The following is a 23,711-nucleotide window of genomic DNA, read 5'->3' as shown; positions in this document are numbered from 1 at the left end:
TTCTCTGCTTTTATCAAGCAGTTTCTTTCAAATTTTTTTTTAAGGTTATTTTTTCCTGTAATTAAAATTTTGTCTTATAACCAATTAATTCATAAAACATACAACATATATACAATCAATTTAATACATAGAACATATATACAATCTTTTTAAAATTACAAATTTTAAAAAGAAATTCTGTAATTTTAAAAAGTTCCATATATATTTTTAAAATTCCAAAAATTCAAAAATATTTCTGTAATCTTAAAAAAATTGGATTTCTTTTAAAATTACACATTTTAAAAAAAAATTCAGTAATTTTAAAAAACTTCAGAAATTCAAAAAAGATTCTAAAATATAAAAAAATTTCTTTTTTTTATAAAATTATAGAATTTAAAAAAAAATTCAGTTATTTTAAAACATTGGAAAAAGTTATTTAAATTTTCAGAAATTCGGAAAAATTTTAGAAAAGCTTCAAAGATTTCTGAAATTTTAATAAAATTATAGAAATTCAAAAATATTTCAGAAATTTTAAAAAATCTGGATTTTATTTTTAAATTATAGAATTTAAAAAATTTCAGTAATTTTAAAAAAATCTTATTTTATAGAATTTAAAAATAATTTTAGTTATTTTAAAAACTTGGAAAAAATTATTTAAATTTTCAGAAAGTCGGAAAAAATTTCAGAAAAGCTTCCAAAATTTCTGAAATTTAATAAATTTACATAAACTTTTTTAAATGTAATGAAATGTAATTTTTTTAAATTTTTTTGTAAAATTTAACACATTTATCAACAAAAATAACAACAAACATTAAAGTAAATTAAACAAATATTCAAATAAATTAAAAAAATTAGGAGATTGTACTCTTGATTTCCATTTTTTTTTTTTTTTAACAAAAACTACCTAGAGGTGGGGGAAGCTTTTCGGAGTCCCCAGTCCTTCTATATTAAAATTCACAAAATAATTACAGCGGGGAGAGCTACCTCCCTAGAATTTCTAGTAAAGCCATAAACAAGTAGTACTACTCCCTTACAAATAGAGCAACAATAAACATGGAGTACCTCCCTTACAACAAAATACCCGAACAGGTGTCGAAGAAAAATTATAGCGAGTCAAAAAGGATTTTTGTTATCCCACCACGTCCTGGATCGCACAGCACCTGCAAATAAAGCTGTACAAAAATGCCAAGCCAGAATGTGTTAAATTTTGCATTTAAAATTTTGTTATTATGCATTTTATTTGTCAATCCTGCAAGAGCTTTCCCGGGCCGTACCACAGATCCCTTCAAGTGGTATTAAAGACCTATTCGATGTAGGGGCCGATGGTTATGTGTTAACGTGCTTTTTACGGCTTTTGAAGCATGTTTCTATCGCTTTTCGTTTATTGGTTATATGATGAAAATGGCTCGTTCATTTTTTGCATTTATGGATGTTTAAAGCATGTGAAAAATTTAAAATTTTTCAAGGTTTATGCTTTATTTTGCTATTTTAAATTAAACACAAAAAAAAAAAGAAAATCGCAGCATGAACTGTTGTTGTTGGCGCACAGTGCTCACACGGCCAGGCCCGCGCCCAGGCAAGGGAGCCTGCGCACAGCCTGGGCCGACACGCACACTACGAACGCAGTAGACAGGGCGGGCGCGCAGGCATCGACGTCAGCACGCACTGCAGGGCAGACAACCGATGGTGGGTTGTTTTTCGCCGTTTTTCAAAAATTTGATTTTCTTGAAATTTTCTTCATTATTAATTATGTTGTTCTTTTTCATTTTTTGATAAAATTGAATTTTTCCAAAAATATTAAAATGGCATAACTAATTAGATTTATTATATGCATTGGATGCACATATTTTCTATTATCTTTTAATTGCAAATTACGAATATGTGCTTTCTTTGTATAATTTATTTTCTAATATTGGATATCATGAATTATTGTATTACATAAGATGTATACTTTGAAATGTATTAGTGGATGATCACGAAGCCCACGACCTTTTGTATGTTTATTGGTTGGAATGCTATCTTCTCTCTCCCTCTCGTTTTTAGGCTTGCAATAATAAGACTTGCTACCTCCCTCCTAATGTACTTCTCCCGATTTCTGATCGTGGTTTCTTTTTAAATATAATGAGAGTAGTATATGAAATTTTCGTGAGGTTTTTATTTTTAAGAAAGCCCAGGGAGAAGAAGGTCCATGGAGGAGGAGGCCCACGAAGAAATTACAAGGCCCATCTATATATTGATGGGTAAAATATATTGTAATAACATAGGACCACCTTACTGACCAAAAACTCACTACGGGCTTAGTGGGTCACATAAGTTGGGTTTCATGATCATCCATCCATACATTTCAAAGTATACATTTCATGTAATACAACAATTCATGATATCCAATATCACAAAATAAATTATACGAAGAAAATATAGGTTCGTAATTTGCAATTGACGGTAGAAAATACGTGCATCCAATGCACATAATAAATCTAATTAATTATACAACTTAAATTTTTTTAGAAAAATCAAATTTTATAAAAAATTAAAAAAATGCATAATTAATAATAAAAAAATTCAAAAAACCAAATTTTCAAAAAACTATAAAAAAGGACTCGGCCGTCGCTGAGGCCTACAGCGCACGCTGTGGCAGCCTGGAGGGAAAGAGTTGGGAGGGAAAAAGTTTGTTGGGAACTGAGCAGTTTCTTGCTGCCTTGCTGGCCTCTTCTGCTTCTCCTCAACCCCTCGCCTTCCACCCGTTCCTTTTTCTGTCGCTCAATCGCACGAATCGAAGTACAAAGCTCTCCCCACTACTCCACTCCTCCCACTTCTCTTCTGAAAATGAGGCCCCAGCGTCTGAGTTTCAGTGGAGATGGAGAAGGAGAAGACGAAGAAGATAAGCAACAAACTACTCACGAGGCAGACGAAGAAACCGATTCTGACTCAGACTCCAAAAGCGAAGAAGAGGAAAGCACAGCAGCAGTACCTCCGAAGAAGACCAAGTTGAATCCACCGCGTGAAGAAGAAGGACCCGTATCTGGAAAAGAGGAGTCGGAGTGCTCTGCCGCAAAACCTAGCGTGAAGAACACCCCTTTCTCTAAGATATTCTCCGAAGAGGATGAAATCGCTCTGCTTAAAGGCCTCGCCGTTTTCTGGGCTGACGGGAGGAACAACAAGTGGACCGAGTTTTACAACTTCATCAAGGACAATCTCCAGCATCAGTTTACCAGAACTCAGGTGTCTGAGGAGATTCGTAGGCTCAAGGGCAAGTTTGAGAACAATTTTAAAAAAGCTCGCGCCAATGGGGACTGGCTTGATTTGTTGGACGCCCATGAATCCGCTGTGTTTGATGTGTCGAAGACACTGTGGGGAGAAGATAAATGCGAAGCTGGGGACAAACATGCTGAAAAAGAAAAGGAGACACCACAAAAGGGAGACAGAAGCAGATTCCAAAAGAAGAGAAAACGGGCTGGGAAAGAGCATGATGCAGACAAAGAGATAATGAAGAACCAAAAAAAAACGGGGAAGATTGACAAAGAGGAGTTTGCTTCTGCGTACCCACTCGTGGCATTGTCTTTGAATGAAAATGGATATCCCAACTTCATCAAGGAGAAATTCCTTTTGATTGGCAGAGAGAAGTTACAGGAGCTGGAAGAGAAGTGGAGGGATGTGAAAGCTGCAGAGCTTAGCCTGGAGCTTAAAAGGATTGATTTGATTAGGAGGGACTTGCACAATCTACTCTGAGCAAATGAAGGATTTAAGAGACTTTTTGGCTTTTGAACAGGTATAACATACTGTTGCTGTCCATCTTAGTGTTAGTTTTTAGTTGTTTCTGAATGTTGATATCAGTTATATATGCTGTTTTGTTGAGTTGATGTCTGTTTTTGTGGAAAATTAGATTTGATGGATTCCTTTTTATGTCTTTGACAGAGTTCTTGTCTTGGAAATTTTAAAGCAGGTCTTCAGATTACTACATAAATTAGGTGCACTTGCCTGTTTGCACAATGAAGTCTTCATGTCATAACTAATAAAAGAGAATCAAGTCACAAGTTAGGAAGCAGATAAAATATTTGCCTCATAGGGAATTATATTCTATTATGTCACAATTTGAATGCATCTCACGATAAAATGACAAGTTTTTCCACTAAATTTTGCAAAAAGATAAGCTGCCCAGTTATGAAAGATAAAAAAAAATGTCTCTGCAATAAAATAAGCTGCACACTTGTGATAAATAAAAAAAATAAGGGTAAATTACATCAATAGTCCCTTAAGTTTGACATAATTACAAATACATTTCTATTAAATCAAAAATTATATTTTACCCTCCTTGAGGTTTGTCCCATCTAACATTTAACTCCACCGATAGATTTTCGGTGAATTTATCAAATATCCCTAATAAAATGTTTGACTATTATTTGACCAATTTTGAGACAAAAATGCCCTTTGGACCAAATTGTAATATTTTAAAATGTTAAGGGAGTTAAATGTTATGATCTCACATATTTTTTACTTAAATGTAATATTTTATTTTTTCTTTGCTAACCTAGCTATTTTTTGTCCATTGCAGGGATTATCTTATATATTAGAGTGAAGTAAATCCACACCTTTTGAGATTTAGTATAATTACAAATACATCCTTGTTAGGTAGGAAATTACATTATCCTCCTTGAGGTTTATAAAACATTAAAATGCTTGCAAAAAAAAATCTGCAATACAACGACACCCTTCATTTTTTTGGCAAAAAAATAAATAAATTTTTAAAAAAGACTAAAAATTCCTTAAACAAAACTTCATTACACTAGAAAAAAAAAAAGGCGGAATTTGGGGCGGGTTTAGGAATAATTTTTTTTTCTTTTGTATCTGCGAGCGGTTTTTGGAACGATTTTGGGACGGTTGGACATCCATCCTTATAAATGGTGTTACAAATACTTAGGAATAGTTCATGCAAGACCAATCCTATTTGGGATGGGCTCCGTAACATTATATGAAAAATCGTTCCTAGTATTAAATTTATCAAAAAAATTATTTTTTTAATTGGAACGGTTTTAACGAAATTTGGAACAGTTACTGTATTTCTTTTGGGTTACTTTTGCAATGATTTTTGGAATCCTCGTGCTTGAATTTTAAAACTTTTTTTTTTTTGTATTGGTGATAAATATAGGAACGATCTTTGAATGATTTTTTTGTCGATCTTTGCAATAGTTTTAGGCACGGGTATATTTTTATTTGGAACAGTCTTCTGTAACGGTTTTAGGAACGGTCAGTCTTATTTAGGAGCACGTATATAAAATTATTTTACTATTGGTATTAGGAACAGTCTGTCTTAGTTTGGAACACATACTTAAAACTGAAGTAGCAATGGTATTAAGACTGGTCAACCACTATTTAGGAACACTTGTTTGAAATGGTTATAGCAATGGTATTGGAATAGTCAATGCAGGTAGGAACACGTGTTTAGAACTGTTTTAGTAATGGTATTTGGAATGGTCATTTACTTAGATTTGTAATATTTTCTTACTATTACTAAAGTCATTTCAATTTTTTTAATTTATTTATATTTTATAATTTATTCATATATTTAATAAAAAATTTAATAAATAAATAAATTTATATTTTAATAAATTTAAATATACAATTAAATTAATTTAATACATTTTTAACTAATTATATTTATGAATTTAATTAATTTAATAAATATGAAATAATGGAATGTAATAAACATTATGAAACATGAACAATCAAGGAAAAATATTTTATTAATATGAAAAATTACCTAATTACGTAGTTAGTGACATCCATATCGTCCTAGTTTGAGGCTGGGGGTTGTGTCGGAAGCGGTGCTGCGGTCGAGGAGGAGGCCCGCATCTCCCTCATCATTGCCATCATCGTCTCGAGACGGCCGATGCGGTCCTTCATAGCCGGGTTTGGTGGTGGTGGTGGCAATGGCTGTGTCGGCAGGGGTGGCGATGGTGATGTGAAGGTCCGGCTGTAGACGTGGGCCTCAAAACCAAGGCCAAATACTTGGCCCTTGTTCTTGCCCCGACTGTAGCCAGCCATATCTGCTGCTCTGTCACTGCCACCAAAGCCTCCAATTCGGCCAGGGCATCATGGTCCTCAACCGTGGCCTGAGGATGACGATCCTCCATCAACTTCTGAAATGTCTCCAGCAAAACAAACAAATTTATTAGTTCTTTAACCAAAAATTAATTTTTTTTTAAAAAATAATATTAATAATCTATTTGCCGCCACCTCCGCTTCCCTCGGCCTGCTCTAGCCGTCATCCTCCTTTTGTTTTCCTTATAGCACCTTTCAAATAACTGTATCTACTTGGGCGGCCGACCGAACTCCACCTTCTGTAGAAGAAACAATAGTTAGCATCTTATTTATAAAATAATATTATTTACTTATCAACGTCCCCTCCCTCGGTACACAATCGAGGATGCCGTAAGGTTCGCCGTTCGATTCACCTTATTCTTCGTGGACTCCTACTGGAAGTCCTTGTTGGCCCAGTACGCCTGGAGCTGGAGCTGGAGCCAGACCTCGTTGGCCAACCAGAGTGGCTTGACCAGGTTGGACCTGGCGACGAAAAATGTATTTGGGATATACATTTCGGCCCATGTGTGTAAGACTTCGAATATGGACTCGTCATCACAGTCTCACTAGTAGGTCATCTACAATAATAAAATTAAACAAAACATTAGTAAAATTTATTAAACAATTTAGATTATTAGATAATACCAAATCAAATTTAAATTTGATTACCTTCATACTCTCGAACCAGAAATTTTAGTGCTCTAGCAGCACCTGCCTCAGATATGGCCATAGGTGGAGAAAGTGTTCCCAAATGACTGCATTGATGTACTCGTGGAAGCGGTGGTCAGACGTGAAAGGACATGTTAATTAGATATTTTCAAGATAAAATAATACTAAAAGAATTTGATAAATAAATTTACCTCGGGTCATAAAGGCTGATGTATTAGCGCGCTGATGAGGGGGGGCCTGCTGGTGGTGGTGGTGGTGGAGCAGCCACTGGTGTGGCAGACTGTTGTATTGTGTCATCAGCTACCGGTGCAGATTGCTGTATTGTCCAACATCATCTGAAGTCTGAGAGGCTGAGGACGGTGTGGTCGTGTCAGGTGGTGGGGGTGGTCGAAGGACTGCTTCCCTAACCTAAGCATCTGATGGTGCTACTGGAAGTGGCGGGCCACGACCGCGGCCACTACCACGACCATGTCCTCGACCACGTGGCACCGAGGCGTACCACTAGACATGATCTAAACAAATTATTGAGAAGTATTAGTCTAAATTTTTGCGATTATTGATATTAATATGTAAATAAAAAATAATATACTAATTCTTACACATCGAAAATACTATCATGAAGTTATGATTATTGTACTCATTAATTATTTAAAAACGTAATTCTCTTGTGCACATATACAAACGGCCAAGCATTACTTTAAGCTTGTTTAGTCTATCACATGGACTTTTCATTATAGTACAACTTAAGTTTATCTATTTTTTTCTCTATCAATATTGTCTTTAGTTGAAGATGAAGATGGATAAACCTAACTAGTTCTACAAGCAAAATTCACTTGATAGGCTAAACAAGCTTAAAGGCATGCATGATGTGTTTGTACGAGTGTTGCAAAGGAATTAAATATTTTTAAATAATTATTAATTATTGAAAATATTGTCCTCAATTTGTTCTAGTTCTAATGATTCTATTATTGTATTTTAATTTGAAATATTACCTTAATTTTGTTATTGTTGATATTATTTTATAAATAATATTATTATTGGGATTATTGCTTAATTTTGTTATTATTGACATTATTATATAAAAATATTATTATTGGTAATATTTTCTAATTTTGTAATTATTGACATTGTTAAGTAAATAATGTTAATATTGGGAATATTAAATATTAGCTTAATTTTTGTGATTATTGACATTGTTATGTAAATAATATTATTATTGCGAATATTGGTCTAATTTTTGTGATTATTGACATTTTTATGTAAAGTTTTTATTATTGATGTTAATATTGGGAATATTAGCCTAATTTTTGTGATTATTGACATTGTTATGTAAATAATATTATTATTGCGAATATTGGTTTAATTTTTGGGATTATTGATATTATTATGCAAAAATATTATTATTGAGAATATTGGTCTATTTTTTGTGATTATTTATATTCTTATTTAGATAATGTTATTGTTGGGATTTGTATATTGGTCTATTTTTGTGATTATTTACATTATGATATAAAAATGTTATAATTGGGAATAATGGTCTAATTTTTGTGATTATTTTTACATTATTATTTAAATAATGTTATTATTGAAATTATATATTGGTCAAATTTTGTGATTATTTATATTATGATGTAAAAATTATGTTATTGGGAATATTGGGCTAATGTCATGTAAAAAATAATATTACATCAATAAGCCTAATTATACAATAAATTGCACATCTCTACAACAAGTTTCACAAAAAAAATTTGCAATATGATACAATACACACAAGAATTGCATAAATTTACATAATAATTTCATAAATTACACAACTATACAATTAGTTTTGAAACATTACACAAATTACACAAGACTTACAGAAAAATATTATAATTTCAGAAAAAATAGATTATAATTAATTTCAATGTGATATGTATTTCTATAATTGCAGAAATTACATAAAAGTAATTTTTTTACAAAACTTTTTCAAAAATCACCATTTTTTTTTAAAAAATAGAAAATCATGAAAATTGTTAAAATTACAGATTTTTTCAAAGAACTGTCAATGTTTGCAATTGCCAAAAACATTGCAGATTTTCCAAAAAACTAATTACAGAACCAAATTCAAGTAAATACACTTTGCTTCACTGTCAAAACTATTTTTCCCCCATTTTGGGAATGAGCCAAAACACTCTCGATATTTGCCTACTTTATTTGTGTGAATTTTTTATTTTGAGTTTTCTATATATAATATATATACACACATATATCTATAAATATAATTAAAAGAGATATTATTTGAAAATAAATAGTGATTTTTATTTTTTAAAAAATACAACATTTATATATGTACATCTATATATAAATATATATAAAAGAGACATGGCTTGATAGTAAACAATGATTTTTGTCTCTTAAAACACAACATCAAACATACAACACTTATTTAAATTATATCTAAAAATAAATCCAAACAACATACTTCACAGTGTTTGAATTCATTTTTTGAGTATGTTGTTTTGTTGCATACCGAATGTTGTGTAATAGTATATTGCTTGCTTTAAAGACATAGCTGTATTTCAAAAGAAAAAAATAGTCCTCGTGGCTCAGTATTTCTATAATAAATATTCTTTTATATTTTAAAATCTATTATCAATAAAAATAATATATATATATAATCTTAATTGGGTAGTTACATTAATAGAAAATTTGAATAAATTAATTATCTTACTAGTCATTTCTAAAATCACAAAAATATAGTCGATGTTAAAATCGTTACTTGATGTTTAAAGTAGGCTTGTCAATGGGTAGGATCTTACTCTACCCAAGCCCAAAGAAGGCTCAAATAGATTAATTTATACACAAATCCTACCCAACTTATTGAACCCAACTCAAGACCCAATCAAAACTCGATTTTTTTTGGATAGGATCAGGCTCAGACCGCTACCATTTTTTTTCCTCCGACCCAATTTTCTACAAATCGTGCTAAGTAAATTACATTTCTTTCTTTTTATTTTTATTTTAACTCATAATTTATCAATAAATTCAGAATTACTGAAATCTATTCATAAATAACTTTTTTTCGATAAAAATTTTTAATATATGAAACTAAAAGTAGAATTTTTCCACATATTTTATTAATGTGAACTGACTTTTGGAGAAACCATTATTTAGAAGTGTATTTATTTTTAGAGAGAAAAAAATATAAATTTAATTCAGTGAATTAGGGAGTGATATTTTGATCACGCACAAATTATTTTTGGTGGTAGCGGAAATTGATGATAAAATGCTTAAAATTTGCAACCATTAGGTCATGTGATGCATAAAATTTGCATTGTCACGTGACTTGAAATAATCCAATTAAATTATAATTTTAATTAAAAAAATTTTAAATTAAGAGCATATTTATATTTACATAATAAAAGCATAGTATAATAGCATGCAAGATGACGCAGTTTTGGCGAACATATGCTTACAAACCCTTCCTAACATCTATATATGAGTTCAGTTGCATGATAGGATTGCTCTTCTCTCGGACTCGGACTTTGATCGCATTGCTAGATCCCTGGATGAACTCGAACAAAATCGTGCTTTCAACTAGCACCTAGTAGCCTATCAGAAAGTTTCTCCATCCAGCAGTCATAGCAAAGATGCCAAGATTCCTGTCTGTTACTTTAACTGGCCACTCCCTCCCTTGCCCATCCACCAGTGTTATTTTCCTATGTGTTGCTATTCTATATGCCTATCGCGAAATATTTCGGGGTCGACTGTGTCGTGAGTTATCGCGACAGTGGCAGCAGCAACAGCAGTTTGAAGCTTGAAGACGATGACTCAAGCTAGTTGGCAGCCACGCCGGCAAGGTAGTTAGATGGTAGTTAGCTTCGTCGTCTTATATAATGCTCTTTCTCTGCCTCTAACTTCTTCTTGAATTGAGTCGAATGGAAAGATTAGTTCACTCACCAAAATATCTGAGATGGCCACAATTATTTTCTCTGCAAGTTCTGTAGTCCTTCATGGTATCAGAGATTTCAATGGAAGGTCCCTGCATACCCATGTTCATAAACTAACATGTGAAACGGATCGAGCCAATCTCAGCAATGGCGGAGACATCAACTCCCACTGTGACTAGACAACCCTACCTGAAGCACTGCAACTCCATGGATTAGATATCCTAGAATGGTGCTGGTGAGTGCTCCTCTCAACGGAAATAACTATTTGAATTGGAGTTTTCGAGTTAAGCCTGCATTATGAGCTGAGATGAAATTAGGTTTCATTGATGGAACCTCTGCGAAACCAAGTGTGAATGATCCACACTCTGAGCAGTGGATTAGGGTAGATAGTATGGTAACCACGTGGATTTTGAACTCTATTTCTAAGGATATTGTAGAGGCCTTTATGTATATGAAGTCCTCTAGGAACCTTCGCTTGGATCTTGAACAACGATACGGCGAATGTAATGGTCCGCAGTTCTATCAACTGCAAAGGGAAATTTGCTCAATGACATAAGAAAATGCACCACTATCAAGGTATTTCATAAATATGAAGAAACTTTGGGATGAAATGTCTAAGTTAAAACCAACTCCACAGTGTATATGTAATGGATGCACTGGAGGTGCATAAAAGGCAGTAGCAGATCTAGTTGCGCTCGATAGTGTTAGACACCAGCTGTTGGTAATGGATCCAATTCCCATAATTAAGAAAGCATATGCAATGATATAGAGTGTTGAGAAACAAAAACAGGTGGACATGGAACTAACTGATACCATTGAAAATACAACGGTATGTGCAAGGAGGAGCCAAATTTGACAGGAAAAAATATGTTGCTAACAAAAGAACACAATGTTGCACGCATTGTGATAAAACAGGCCATAATAGGGACACATATTTTAAGCTACATGGACAAGAGAAAACGATATGCAAGATCAGTCAGAGGATTTGCAGCAGAAGTTGGACCTAAGAAGGGTGCTCCAGTATGATAATAAGGAGGATATGTTACAGGTGTTAATCAGATTAATGAAGAGCAATATGCAGGTTGATCAGCCACAAGGAAACCTGGCGAATGTGGATGATTTTGCAGGTATGAATGTTGTTTTTGCTAGATATGGAGCTGAAATTTTATCCTCTTGGATTGTAGATATGAGGGCAACCAATCACATGTGTGCTACCACTTGCATTCTTGATAATCTTTCACCTTTGCTTCACCCTACCTTAGTTCATTTGCCTGACAGTACTACTCAATCAGTCACACAGACTGTGCACTCAATGTCGTGTTGTTAGTACCTTCCTTTAAAGTTTAATTTGTTATCAGTTCCTAAGCTTTGTTTATCCTCATCTATTGAAGTGTTGTTTTGTTCACCTCATTGCATTTTTCAGAATCAGAAGACTAAAAGGGCTCCAGCCGTAGGAACACAATTGGGCAATTTTGTATTTATTAGACAAATCTTCATTCGATTCCACTATCATTGATTCATACATCAAGCTAAAAAAATACTTGCTTTACATCTCAAATTTGTAACAGAATGTTATGGCATAGAAGGTTGGGACATCCATTCTGATCCGGCTCGAATTCAGCGATGCCTATATACGAACTCATCACAGATAGCTAACTCCTCCAAGATTAGATTTTAGGTTCCCTGAGAATAAGACAAGAACAATGAGCTCGTCGGGCACGTCCCCGACAATGACGCTCCGACGCTCAAGTTAGGTTGATCGAGAGAAGAGTAAGCGATCACAAAGTTCGATCTCAATAAATGCAGAACAGTTACCATTAATTACAGGGTTTCGGGTCTATTTATAGAGCACAACTTGATACTGTTGACTAGGCCACGTGGCCTTATCCTACTGGCTCGCATCCAGATCGAACGGCTGTGATTGTTCGGGTCTTCAAGGCTGTTATTCGGACCGGGTCGGGTCCTCTGCGACCCGCTCGACAGAAGAGGTGCGGATCCTCTAGTGAAAGGACATTAATACCCTTAATGAAGGGTGGTTTTGTCATTTCCTAGCATATTGCAGCAGATACCCATCATTACTCCCTCAGTTATTCAAAGTGCAATTTATTGCTTTTGAAGAAGTAGAACGGTCGCATCCATCGATCTCGCACCTCTGGTGGACACGTGGCATCATCCGGTGACCTTGTCTGTGGCGCGCTTCCCCAGAAAAGTGAACCTATAAATACACCATTCATTCCAACATTTTCCCCCGCCCCACACATAAGCTTTAGCGACCAGTGCTTGTAACTTCGAGTTCGCGTTCGATCTGCAGCTTCCAGAGCCATCCTGTTCTAAGGTACGACGATGTCTTCCAGCTTTAGTTCAAATTCTGGTTCGAGCTCTGGCTCCGGGTCGTCTGCGACCCCTTCCGGGTCTGCTTATGATTCCTTTTCTACCTCTCCAAAATGGAACAAATTGTTCTAGATTTTCAAAACTCTTGATAAACAAGTTGGGCCTTCTACCCTTGAAAAATTCCGAGATAGGCAGCCAGGAATCCTTGGGAAGCTGTAGTCAGTAGTGTCAGAACCCCTATTCGCAAGATTAGGGAAAAATATTACATACCCCCTGAGTACGAGATTATCATTCGTAGGGCTTTCGATCGCATGCACCGTCCTCCTCCTGGTTTCTGTTCCTTTTCTATCAAACATCTTGACGCCGAGTTGAGGTTCCCTTTAGCTCCTCCTCTATCCGCAATTTTGAATAAACTGGAGATAAGCCCTATGAAAATTTCTCCCAACTCTATTACTCATATTGTTCTTTTTGTCGTAATAATACAATATTTGGGTGTTGAACGCAGTTTTGATAACTTCTGGAGTTTATACTCTTTCACCACTTCCAAACGATCAGGTGATAGGGGTTTCTTCTACCTTTCTGCCAAGTCTGACTGTAGATATCTGAGTACTTTAAAATCGAACTTAGGGGCCTGGTTACAATTGTTCGACCACCAACCCGTATTTGGCCTTTTAAAATGGAATGGAGTAAATATAAACATGTTCCCAAGACAAGTGGAGGGGGGCTGGAGGGCGATCAAATAAATAGTTTAACCTCTTATATGTACGACCCCAAGAAGCTTCTCTCTAAGAAGGTTTTGCGACTGTCTGGGCTATCTCCAACGCCCCTCCACGTCGAAGAGTCTTTAGGTGATCTCTTTTTCTCGTACGACGCATTACCTTATCATTCTATTTGAGTTCGCTTACATACCTCTGTTTTGCAGATAGTATAATCATGAGCTCTCGTTACGCTCTACGGCTGAAGGCGGCCGAAAATAAGATGAAGGCCAAGGGGAAGCAGGTCGCACCTCCTACAGATCCCCCTTCGAGCTCACCTATACAAGCCCCTTCGCGAGCCCCTGTGCCTGTGAGCCCTGCTGACCATCATCCTATTCAGGTCAATAGCGAGGAGACCCCCCCTCTTCCTCTGCAAGGATACAACTCTTCTGACTTAGAACTGAATCTCAACGATCTGAGTGGCGATCAGGGGGGTGAACCTAAGAAGCACGACCAAGATAGTGGAGAAAAGAAAAAATGGAACCGGGCTTCGCACAAGCACGGGCATGGGGATGAGGCGAGAGATAAAGAGCCAACAGAACCTTCTGGGTCTTCGAAACCCTCAAAGTCCCATCGATCCAAATCAATTGAGCAGGATGGCCAAGGAAGCTGTAGTTAAGGCCGAACAGGCAGATGAGCGCGAAAGGTTTCTGCAGTTAGAACAACTTGCCTCTTGCTGGGAAGAGACTAGGGAGGCACTGAGAGGCGATCAACCCCATTCGTCTGAACAGAAGGGAGATCGGATGGCTCCGAGGGGGAACAACTCTTCTAGTTCTGTCCTTTTCTCAAAAATAGGAGGGGAGTCCTTCGAGCTGTACGACTCTTTCACCTCTCTCCATGATCAGAGCTCCTTAGTAGCAAACAATCCCGTCAGGGTCGAGGAATATGGGGTTCATGCTCAGCTACAAGTCATCTCATATTTTTTACTGCAATTTTGGTATTCGACTCTAAACAATTTTGATCAATATTGCAGGCATTGACGTTCTTCCGGAGCCTATCCATGAAATGCACGACCTATCGCAAAAACCACATTTTGTCCGATAGGAAGGTGAAGGAGCTTCAAGCACAACTGGCTGATAGGGATAGAACGGATCGAGCTCATGTGGAGGAGATGCAGACTTTGCTCGAGAAACTCCGGGTTTTGGAAGGGCGAGCTTGCAGCTGCTAACAAGGACAAGGAGGTCGCCCTATCAGAAGGTCGGAAAGAAGGGTTTGAGGCTGGCAAGGAGGTCGAGCTGGTCGAGGGCCATAAGAAGGGATTTGATGAAGGCCAGGCCGGTCGCATTTCACTGGAAGAGCATCACCAGATTTTAGCGAGCTCCCGTATGGCTGTTGTCCGCGACTTCTTGAAGACGGACACTTTCAAGACTACTATTGAGATCAAGTCTGCTGACTTTTTCACCAAGGGCTATAAGACGTGTGAGGCTCAAATTGAGAAACTTGGTGGATTTCAAGAGTCTTTTAACTGCAGTCAAATGGATATCATGCTCGATGGCGACCTTCAACCCTATCCTGATGAACCCGATCTCGAAGAGGATAAGTTTGCAGCTTTGAGGGAGGAGTTAGAAGCCGACGACTGATGTGATCAGGGGCTTGGTTCATTTAGACAATTCTTATTGATACACTTGTCAATGACATACTAATGTGATCAGCATGATTTTTTGATGCTGTCCTGTACATGATGCTTCATTAATGAAAGAATAGATCTTTTGACAGCTCGTGTATTGATGCCTTTCACTTCTCATCGTTCTTCCTCGGGTGCTCTTTTTTCTTAGATAGTGTGTGTTCTTGTTGAACGCCTCTTTTTCAGATCGCACTGCAGGCTGCGTCTTTTTCAGATCGCAGTTTGTTGAACGCCTCGTTTTCAGTTGGCGTGTGAAGTGCATCTTTTTCAGATCGCAGTTTGTGGAACGCCTCTTTTTCAAGTTGGCGTGTGAAGTGCATCTTTTTCAGATCGCACTGCAGGCCGCGTCTTTTTCAGATTGCAGTTTGTTGAACACCTCTTTTTTAGTTGGCGTGTGGCATTTTGAAGAATTCGGCAATAGGTAATATCAAGCATAAGATAAGCATAATTTTTGAATCAATGTAACACGAAAAGACAAATTGGCTTCTTGGAATTTCTCAAAAGGGATTACAAAAAGGGATTACACTTTGTACAAGTTCTTTCAGATATTATCATATGTATTAATGACTGTTTCTAATACAAAAAATGCGACCTTCCTAACCTTGGATGTGAACTTTCAAACTGACTCCATTAATGCGATCTTCGTATTTGGTGGCCTTTCATAGGCTCCTTTAGGTGTCCTCGGACGGTCGATTGGCCTTTCATAGGCACCAGAAATGCGACCTCTCCGCAGTTGATGGCCTTTCACAGGCTCCTTTAGGTGTCTTCGAACGGTTGATTGGCCTTTCACAGGCATCAGAAATGCGATCTCTCCGCAGTTGATGGCCTTTCATAGGCTCCTTAAATGCTATCTCTCCGCAGTTGATGGCCTTTCACAGGCTCCATAATAAGCGCTCTCCAGCTAGTTGACGGCCTTTCACAGGCTCCATAAATGCAATCTCCCTTCACGCATAGAACTTTTTCAAGTTCTGGATATTCCATGGTCGCGGCAAGTTTCGTCTCTGCATATCTTGCAACTTGTACGTACCTTTTTTCCTGATCTCGGTCACTTTGTATGGCCCCTCCCATGGCGGTTCCAATTTTCCAACGTGTTTGGAGGCCTCCACTTTCTTTAACACCAGATCTCCCACTTGTAGTTGCCTTGGTCAAACCCTTCGATCATGATTTTTCATCATTAACCCCTTGTGGTGCAAGATTCGGGCGTATGCCGCATCTCTCTTCCCTTCGATCACTGTAAGGTCGAAATTCTGCTCACCTTGGTTAGAACTAAGGTCGTAAGATGCGATCCTTTGGGACTCCTCTCCTACCTCCGCAGGAATTATAGCATCCGTCCCGTATACCAAGAAAAATGGGGTCTCGCCTGTAGCAGTTCGCGGAGTTGTGCGGTAAGCCCATAGAACTCCTGGCAGTTCGTCTACACACGATCCTTTATTTTCCAGTCGTGTTTTCAAGTGTTGCAGGATCGTTCTGTTAGTCATCTCCGTCTGCCCATTGGCCTGCGGATTCGCGACCGCCGTGAAGTGCTATTCGATCTTGAGCTCCTTGCACTATTCTGTAATCTTTCTTCCCTGAAATTAGGTGCCATTATCAGAAATTAGAATTCTAGGTATTCCAAACCTGCAGATGATGTTCTTCCAAATGAAGTTAATGGCTTCTCTCTCGGGTATCTTGGCACCACAGCCTCCGCTTCGACCCACTTGGAGAAGTATTCAACCGCTACAATGATGAATTTCTTTTGAGCTTGTGCAGGGGGGAAAGGTCCCACGATGTCTATTTCCCACTGGTCGAACGAACATGCTATTTTGATCGGCTCCATTGAGGTCACTGGTTGGTGTATCAGGGATGCATATTTCTATCAGCTTTCGCACTTCTTCACCAACTCCTTGGAATCTTTGACCAATGTGGGCCAGAAATACCCCTGTCGTATGATCTTCTGAGCCAGGAATCTCGCACCTGAATGGTTCCCACAGCTCCCTTCGTGGATTTCGCGCATCACGTACAAGGCTCTCTCCTCGTCTAAGCATTTCAGGAGAGGCCCATCCAGTGTTCGCTTGTACAGTTGCCCCGACAACATAGTGAATCGTGTAGCTCGAAATTTCACTCTTTTCGCCGCGACGGGATCGGTAGGCAAGATGTTGTTCTCCAAGTATTTAATGATTTCATCCTTCCACGACCCGGCTTTGGAGACTACTTGCACCTCCATTCTGCTCGCTAGGGCTGATCGCTCACGCACCAACGCTGTTATTCCGCGATCTCTAATCCCATCCATTGCGGCCTCAAATTTGGATAAGGCATCCGCTTTGTCGTTTTCTATTCTAGGCACCTGTAAAATAGAACATTTGTTAAATTTGCTCATTAATTTTTGTACGATCTACTTGTAAGATGTCATCATCCTTTCCCTAGTTTCGTACGTTCCTTCAATTTGCAATGCAATTAATTGAGAATCTATGAAAACCTCCAGGTCTCTGGCCTCAGCTTCATATGCAAGTTCTAATCCCAAGATGAGTGCTTCATATTTTGCCTCATTATTGGTTACAGGAAAAGACAAGCGAGCTGCCACCTCGATCTCTACTCCCTTGGGCCCTTGAATCAATATGCCCGCTCCTCCATTGTTGGCATTTGAGGAACCATCCACATGCAACATCCATTTCGAGCTCTGCTCTTCAGCAGCTAAAGGTGATTTCAGGTCGCTAGATAGCTCCGTCACAAAGTCTGCCAGCACCTGGGCTTTCTGTGCAGTCCTGGGCTGATAGTCAACGTCATACTGTCCCAATTCGACAGCCCATTTGATCAATCGGCCTGAGGCCTCGAGTCGCGACATCACGTGTTTTAGGGGGTGATTTGTCAATACCACCACTTTGTGCGATTGAAAGTAAGCTCGCAACTTTCGAGCCGTTACTACTAAGGCGAGCGCTAACTTTTCTATCTCTGAATACTTCGATTCAGCGCCTTGGAGCATCTTGCTAACATAATATATTGGATTCTGATTACCGGCTTTTTCCTACACCAAAACCGAACCGACTGCATTCTCCGATATACCTAAGTACAAGAACAGGGTTTCTCCTTCCTTTGGATTTGCTAGTAGGTGGGCTTTTGTCAGATACCCCTTTAACTCTTGTAGCGCTTTCTCGCATTCCTCAGTCCATGCGAAGTTTTTCGATTTTCTGAAAACCTTGAAGAAAGGTAAGCTTCTATCTGCCGATTGAGAAATAAACCTGCTCAATGATGCGATCTTTCCAGTTAGCTTATGCACCTCTTTGATCGTAGTTAGTGATCACAAGTTCATTATGGTTTGGATCTTTTTCGGGTTCGCCTCAATTCCTCGTTCGCTAACCATGTACCCCAGAAATTTTCTGCCTCCTACTCCAAAGGTGCACTTGTCTGCATTCAGTTTCATTCCGTACGACCTCATTATACTGAACGCTTGTGCGAGGTCCTCAAGGTGATCCTGCGATATCCTACTTTTGACCAACATATCACCAACGTATACTTCCATTGTTTTTCCCAGCAGGTCACCAAACATCTTGTTAACCAGTCGTTGATATGTTGCGCCCACATTCTTCAGACCGAATGGCATCATGTTGTAGCAATAGATCCCCTTGTCGGTTATGAATGAGGTCTTATCTCTGTCATCCTCGGCCATGTGGATTTGATGATACCCCTGATAGGCGTCCATCATCGAAAACCTTTCGAACCTGGCTATTGAGTCTACCATCATATCGATCCTCGGTAGGGGGTATGGGTCCTTTGGACAGGCTTTATTCAGGTCTGTGAAATCAACACACATGCGCCATTTCCCCGAGGATTTGTATACTGAATTTCAGACACATACCCGGCTTTAAGCAATTTCTCGACATCCTGTCTGATGATTTCCTTCTTATCGTTCCCAAACAACCTCTTCTTCTGTTGTACAGGTCGGGCCCCCAGGTCAACGTTCAAACGATGCACAATAACCTCTGGGTCGATCCCTGTAAAATTCGAAGGATTCCACACGAACACGTCCATGTTCTTTCTCAAAAAATCTATCATGGCTATCTCTCTATCCATGTTCGCCCCAATTCTGGTAGTTTTGTCGGGTTCTTCAGGCACAAGCTGCACAACCTTATATTCACCGCTGGGCTTCAAGTGTTCTGCCTCATAGGGTCGAGGTTCAGCATCTTCCTTGATCTTCCTTTTCTTCTGTTCGGACTCCCCTTTCAGTGATAACTTGTAGCATTTTTTAGCCTCCTTTCGGTCGCATGACACCTCTCCAATCCCGTACTCTATGGGGAACTTCATCTTCATGTGATAAGTGGAAATGACTGCTCGGAATGAATTCAGGCTCGGTCTACCCAGGATAACGTTGTAAGCGAATGGAGTATCTACTACCAGAAATTTAACCATCAAGGTTTTTCTCTTAGGCTCATCTCCCATGGACATGGGCAGCTTGATCGTTCCCAAAGAGGATACTTCGCTCCCCCCAAAACTGAGCAGCAGAGTCTTCACCGGTTCCAACTGAGCATTCTCTAGACCCATCTTGTCAACCACACTTTTGAAGATGATGTCCGCAGAAGTGCCACTATCTACCAACACCTTGTGAATAGTGAAGTTTGTTATGTCCAATTGGATGACCATTGGATCATTCATATCTCCGCTTTCTTCTGGCTTGTCTGAGCTGTCAAAGGAAATGGCTTCTTCCTCTTCAACTTTTAGCACGAACTCTCTTCCTCTGCCCGAGCTCATGGTTCTAGAACATCTCTTCCTGGTCCTGCTCGAATCACCCGAACTCGAGCCCCCTACAATGGTGTAGATCACCCCTTTGGTTGGTGCATTGTTCCCGCTGGGTGGGGCTTTTTTCGTTTTTGAAGGGCCAGGATTTCGATCCCAGCTTCTCGACCTACTCCTCCTCGTCTCCTTACTAATCTTGTAGTTTGGGGGAACCCGATCCTGGAAGTATCCCTGTCTAACCAACCTCTCAATCTCGTCCGTAAGTTGGAAACATTCCTCCGTGTTGTGCCCCCTCTCACGATGAAATTTGCAATATTTGTTAGAAAATTTTTTAGAGGGGGCATACCTGGTGTGCCTTGGCCATTTCAGAACATCTGCAATTTCGACAATCATCAAGGCTTTCTCTCGCGACATAGCCAACGGAGTGTAGTTGTTGTATTGGGTTGGTATTTTGGTTCCTTGGGTTTATCATTTTTTATCTTGCTTCCCCCTTCTCTGGCATACCTCGGTTACCTGTATGTGTGTTCGCGCTCTCTTCGTTCAGAATCCTTCATCGCGTTCACCTCTTCCTCGTCTATGTACTTCTGAGCTAAAGCCATTACCTGCTCAACATCCCCCGAAGGGTCGCGTGCGAGCGCAGATATGAAGGGACCTTTCCTCAACCCGTGAATCAAAATACTTACGATCATGTTAATCCTCAATTCTTGCACCTCCAACGTCTCATTATTGAACCTCCCCATGAAGTTCTTCAAGGTCTCCTCTTCCCTCTGTCGGATGTTGAACAGATGGGTTGCTGACCTCTTCTGTTTCTTTTTGCTCGCAAAATGAAAATTGAACTTTTGTACCAGCTGTTCATAAGATTCAATGCTTCCCCGGGGCAAATTTGTGAACCATTCTTGTGCCTTTCCCGTGAGCGTAGTTGCGAACAATTTTGCCATGACAGGACCCGGTTGTCTGTATAAGTTCATCACCATTTCAAATGCAGCCACATGCTCCTGCGAATCCTTCATTCCGTCGTACCTCTGCAAATCAGGTACTCTAAAACCCGGTTCGACCGTTTGAACCAAAATGTCATTACTGAAAGGGGAATTCTTGTTGTGTGAGACTATCTCTCCTCGTTTCTTCAACTCGTCGATTTGTTTGTTCAAGCTCTCTATCTGTCTTCCCATGCTCTCGACCTCTGCCCGCGATATCACAGGCTCTCTTCTCTTTGTTCGAATATGACTGCTGGATCCAGCTTCCGATGAAGCCGGTCGTTTACTCCGGCGTTCCTGCTCACTATGCTCCCTCGACTCTCTACGGGGCTCAGTATTTTTGAATAGTTGCCTCCTAGCAGTTTCTTTGACTACTGGGGTCGCAGTTCTTCTCTCATATTCTACAATAGCATTCCGACTCGCTTCTTCTATCATTCTTTGCAATTCATCTTTTGTTATTTGTATCGTAGGTCCTCCTTTCCTAGGCGTCTCTTCTTCCCCGGCGTTTCTCCTCGATGAACCTTCCATGATGATACTTCTTAAATGTTCCCACAAACGGCACCAACTGATCCGGCACGAATTCACCGATCCCTATATACGAACTCGTCACAGATAGCTAACTCCTCCAAGATCAGATTTTGGGTTCCTTGAGAATAAGACAAGAACAATGAGCTCGTCGGGCACGCCCCGACAATGACCCTCCGATGCTCAAGTTAGGTTGATCGAGAGAAAAGTAAGCGATCACAAAGTTCGATCTCAATAAATGCAGAACTGTTACCTTTAATTATGGCATTTCGGGTCTATTTATAGAGCACAGCTGGATACTGTTGACTGGGCCACGTGGCCTTATCCTACTGGCTCGCATCCAGATCGGACGACTGTGATTGTCCGGGTCTTCAAGGCTGTTATTCGGATCGGGTTGGGTCCTCTGCGACCCGCCAAACAGAAGAGGCACGGATCCTCTAGAGAAAGGACATTAATACCCTTAATGAAGGGTGTTTTTGTTATTTCCTAGCATATTGCAGCAGATACCCATCACATTCATTCTTATACTCAAGCATGTTCCAGAAATAAAAGAAATTGGTCCTGTACACGATGTTGATTGTGGTGGGATTTTTTTTTTTTTTTTTTGTGGAAACCCATAGAATTGAAGATACATTTCTATTGCCAACATCCATTTTCATTTGCCTTGAAAAGCATCCAATTCAATATTTAATGTAATGAAACAGTTTTTCAAAATCAGCCTCAAATTGCAATTGGATGAGATGAAACAACAATTTTTGTTCAAAATCATCTTTCGGTTTTGGATGGGGACTCATGGCCATTAATTTTGTCTTCATTGCTGTTTTTAATTGCTGAATTTTTGAAGCCTACATAAAGGCTTGTCTCTTCACCATTTGGAACACACCACAAACAACAAACTCACACTTTGAGTTTTCTCTCCCTCTCTCTCTTTCGGCTTCTATATTTTGTTAAAGATTTGAGCTATAAAGTTTTGATTACAAGCTTTTGAGTATTTGATTGAGGTGTTCTTCGGTATAGTGCTGAAATCGAAAGAACTATAATCGTTTTATCCTGGGAGAAATTACATTGAACCCGGTGCACTTCTGATACGGGGCGTATATTTTCTTCAAGGCAAGCAGTAATTCTGTGATTCAATTAAATTAACGACTTCAATTGTACTGAGAATCGTTACGATACAATTCTCGTTGTAAGTTTTCAGTTTAAATTTCTTGTCATAAATAGCGTTTCTAATTGCTTTATGTTATTTGTTCCAACGTGGCTTTAATTGCTTTCGATTTCTAAATTCGATTGTAATATTTCAAAATATCATTTCGATTGCTTGAAACCAAATATTTTTCCAATAGTCTTGAAGAAAATATACAGGTTTTGAAAAATCGGATTTTGTTGTTAGAACTATTTTGGAAAATGCTATTTTCAAACTCATTTTTTAAAACGTTACTTTTAGTTTCCTAAAATACTAAAGATGGCCGAGCCAATTTCTGTTGTAATTTCAATCACACCCAAGGTCGACTTGACTGGTTTACCGGACAAGTTTTTGGGCCAGTTTTTCAAACGCTGGCAACAGAGAATGAAAATTTGGTTGACGACGAAAGGACTCTTGTCAATGATTCAGGTCACTAGATCTGAACCTACTGATACCGATCCCAGAACTGCTGAGACAGCGCAGTGGACAGAAAGGGATCAAATAGGCAGAGGAGCTATTTTGTCAGCCTTGTCAAATACAATTTTCGATGTCTATTGTTTCGATTCTTACACTACTAAGTCTCTGTGGGTTGAGTTGGTCCGAAAATATAATACTAAAGAGCAAGGGCTCGAAAAGTATTCTGTTTCCAAGTTCATGAGGTATCAAATGGTTGAGGACTGATCTGTAGCTGAACAGACTCATGGGATTATCAATCTTGAGCATACTCTGGCTCATGTTGAGATGAAGCTTCCCGAGAAGTTTCTGGTCATGTCTATAGTGGACAAATTTCCCGAATCTTGGGAAAATTTTGGCATGACACTCAAGCATCAGAAAGGGAGATTGTCTCTGGATGATCTTATGATTGCTATCAGCATTGAGGAAGAACATAGAAATCAAACGCACAAGATGCCTGTTGAACATCAACCAAGGGCCAATCTTATAATGGGAAAATAG

At 38.7% G+C, this 23,711-nt stretch overlaps 3 protein-coding genes across 3 annotated transcripts; 2 read left to right on the top strand and 1 right to left on the bottom strand.

The window, feature by feature from the left end:
* The first annotated feature begins 2,805 nt into the window (after positions 1–2,805).
* On the top strand, positions 2,806–3,708 carry LOC105160152 (STOREKEEPER protein-like). The gene has a single exon (XM_011077416.1). It carries the CDS (start codon positions 2,806–2,808, stop codon positions 3,706–3,708), a length of 903 nt encoding a protein of 300 aa, XP_011075718.1.
* Positions 3,709–17,223: 13,515 nt separating this feature from the next.
* Positions 17,224–18,189, bottom strand: LOC148788434 (uncharacterized). Its single transcript, XM_088880075.1, has 2 exons — positions 17,824–18,189; positions 17,224–17,691 (listed from the first exon to the last, which is right to left on the bottom strand). The coding sequence occupies exons 1-2, from the start codon at positions 18,187–18,189 to the stop codon at positions 17,224–17,226; spliced, it is 834 nt and encodes a 277-aa protein (XP_088736201.1).
* Positions 18,190–23,036: 4,847 nt separating this feature from the next.
* On the top strand, positions 23,037–23,711 carry LOC148788433 (uncharacterized). Its single transcript, XM_088880073.1, has 2 exons — positions 23,037–23,354; positions 23,454–23,711. The coding sequence occupies exons 1-2, from the start codon at positions 23,037–23,039 to the stop codon at positions 23,709–23,711; spliced, it is 576 nt and encodes a 191-aa protein (XP_088736199.1).

This window comes from Sesamum indicum, linkage group LG4 (genome assembly GCF_026168435.1).
Source record: "Sesamum indicum cultivar Baizhima isolate 11 linkage group LG4, ASM2616843v1, whole genome shotgun sequence".
Lineage (NCBI taxonomy): Eukaryota > Viridiplantae > Streptophyta > Magnoliopsida > Lamiales > Pedaliaceae > Sesamum > Sesamum indicum.
This window is presented reverse-complemented; position numbering and strand designations above follow the sequence as displayed.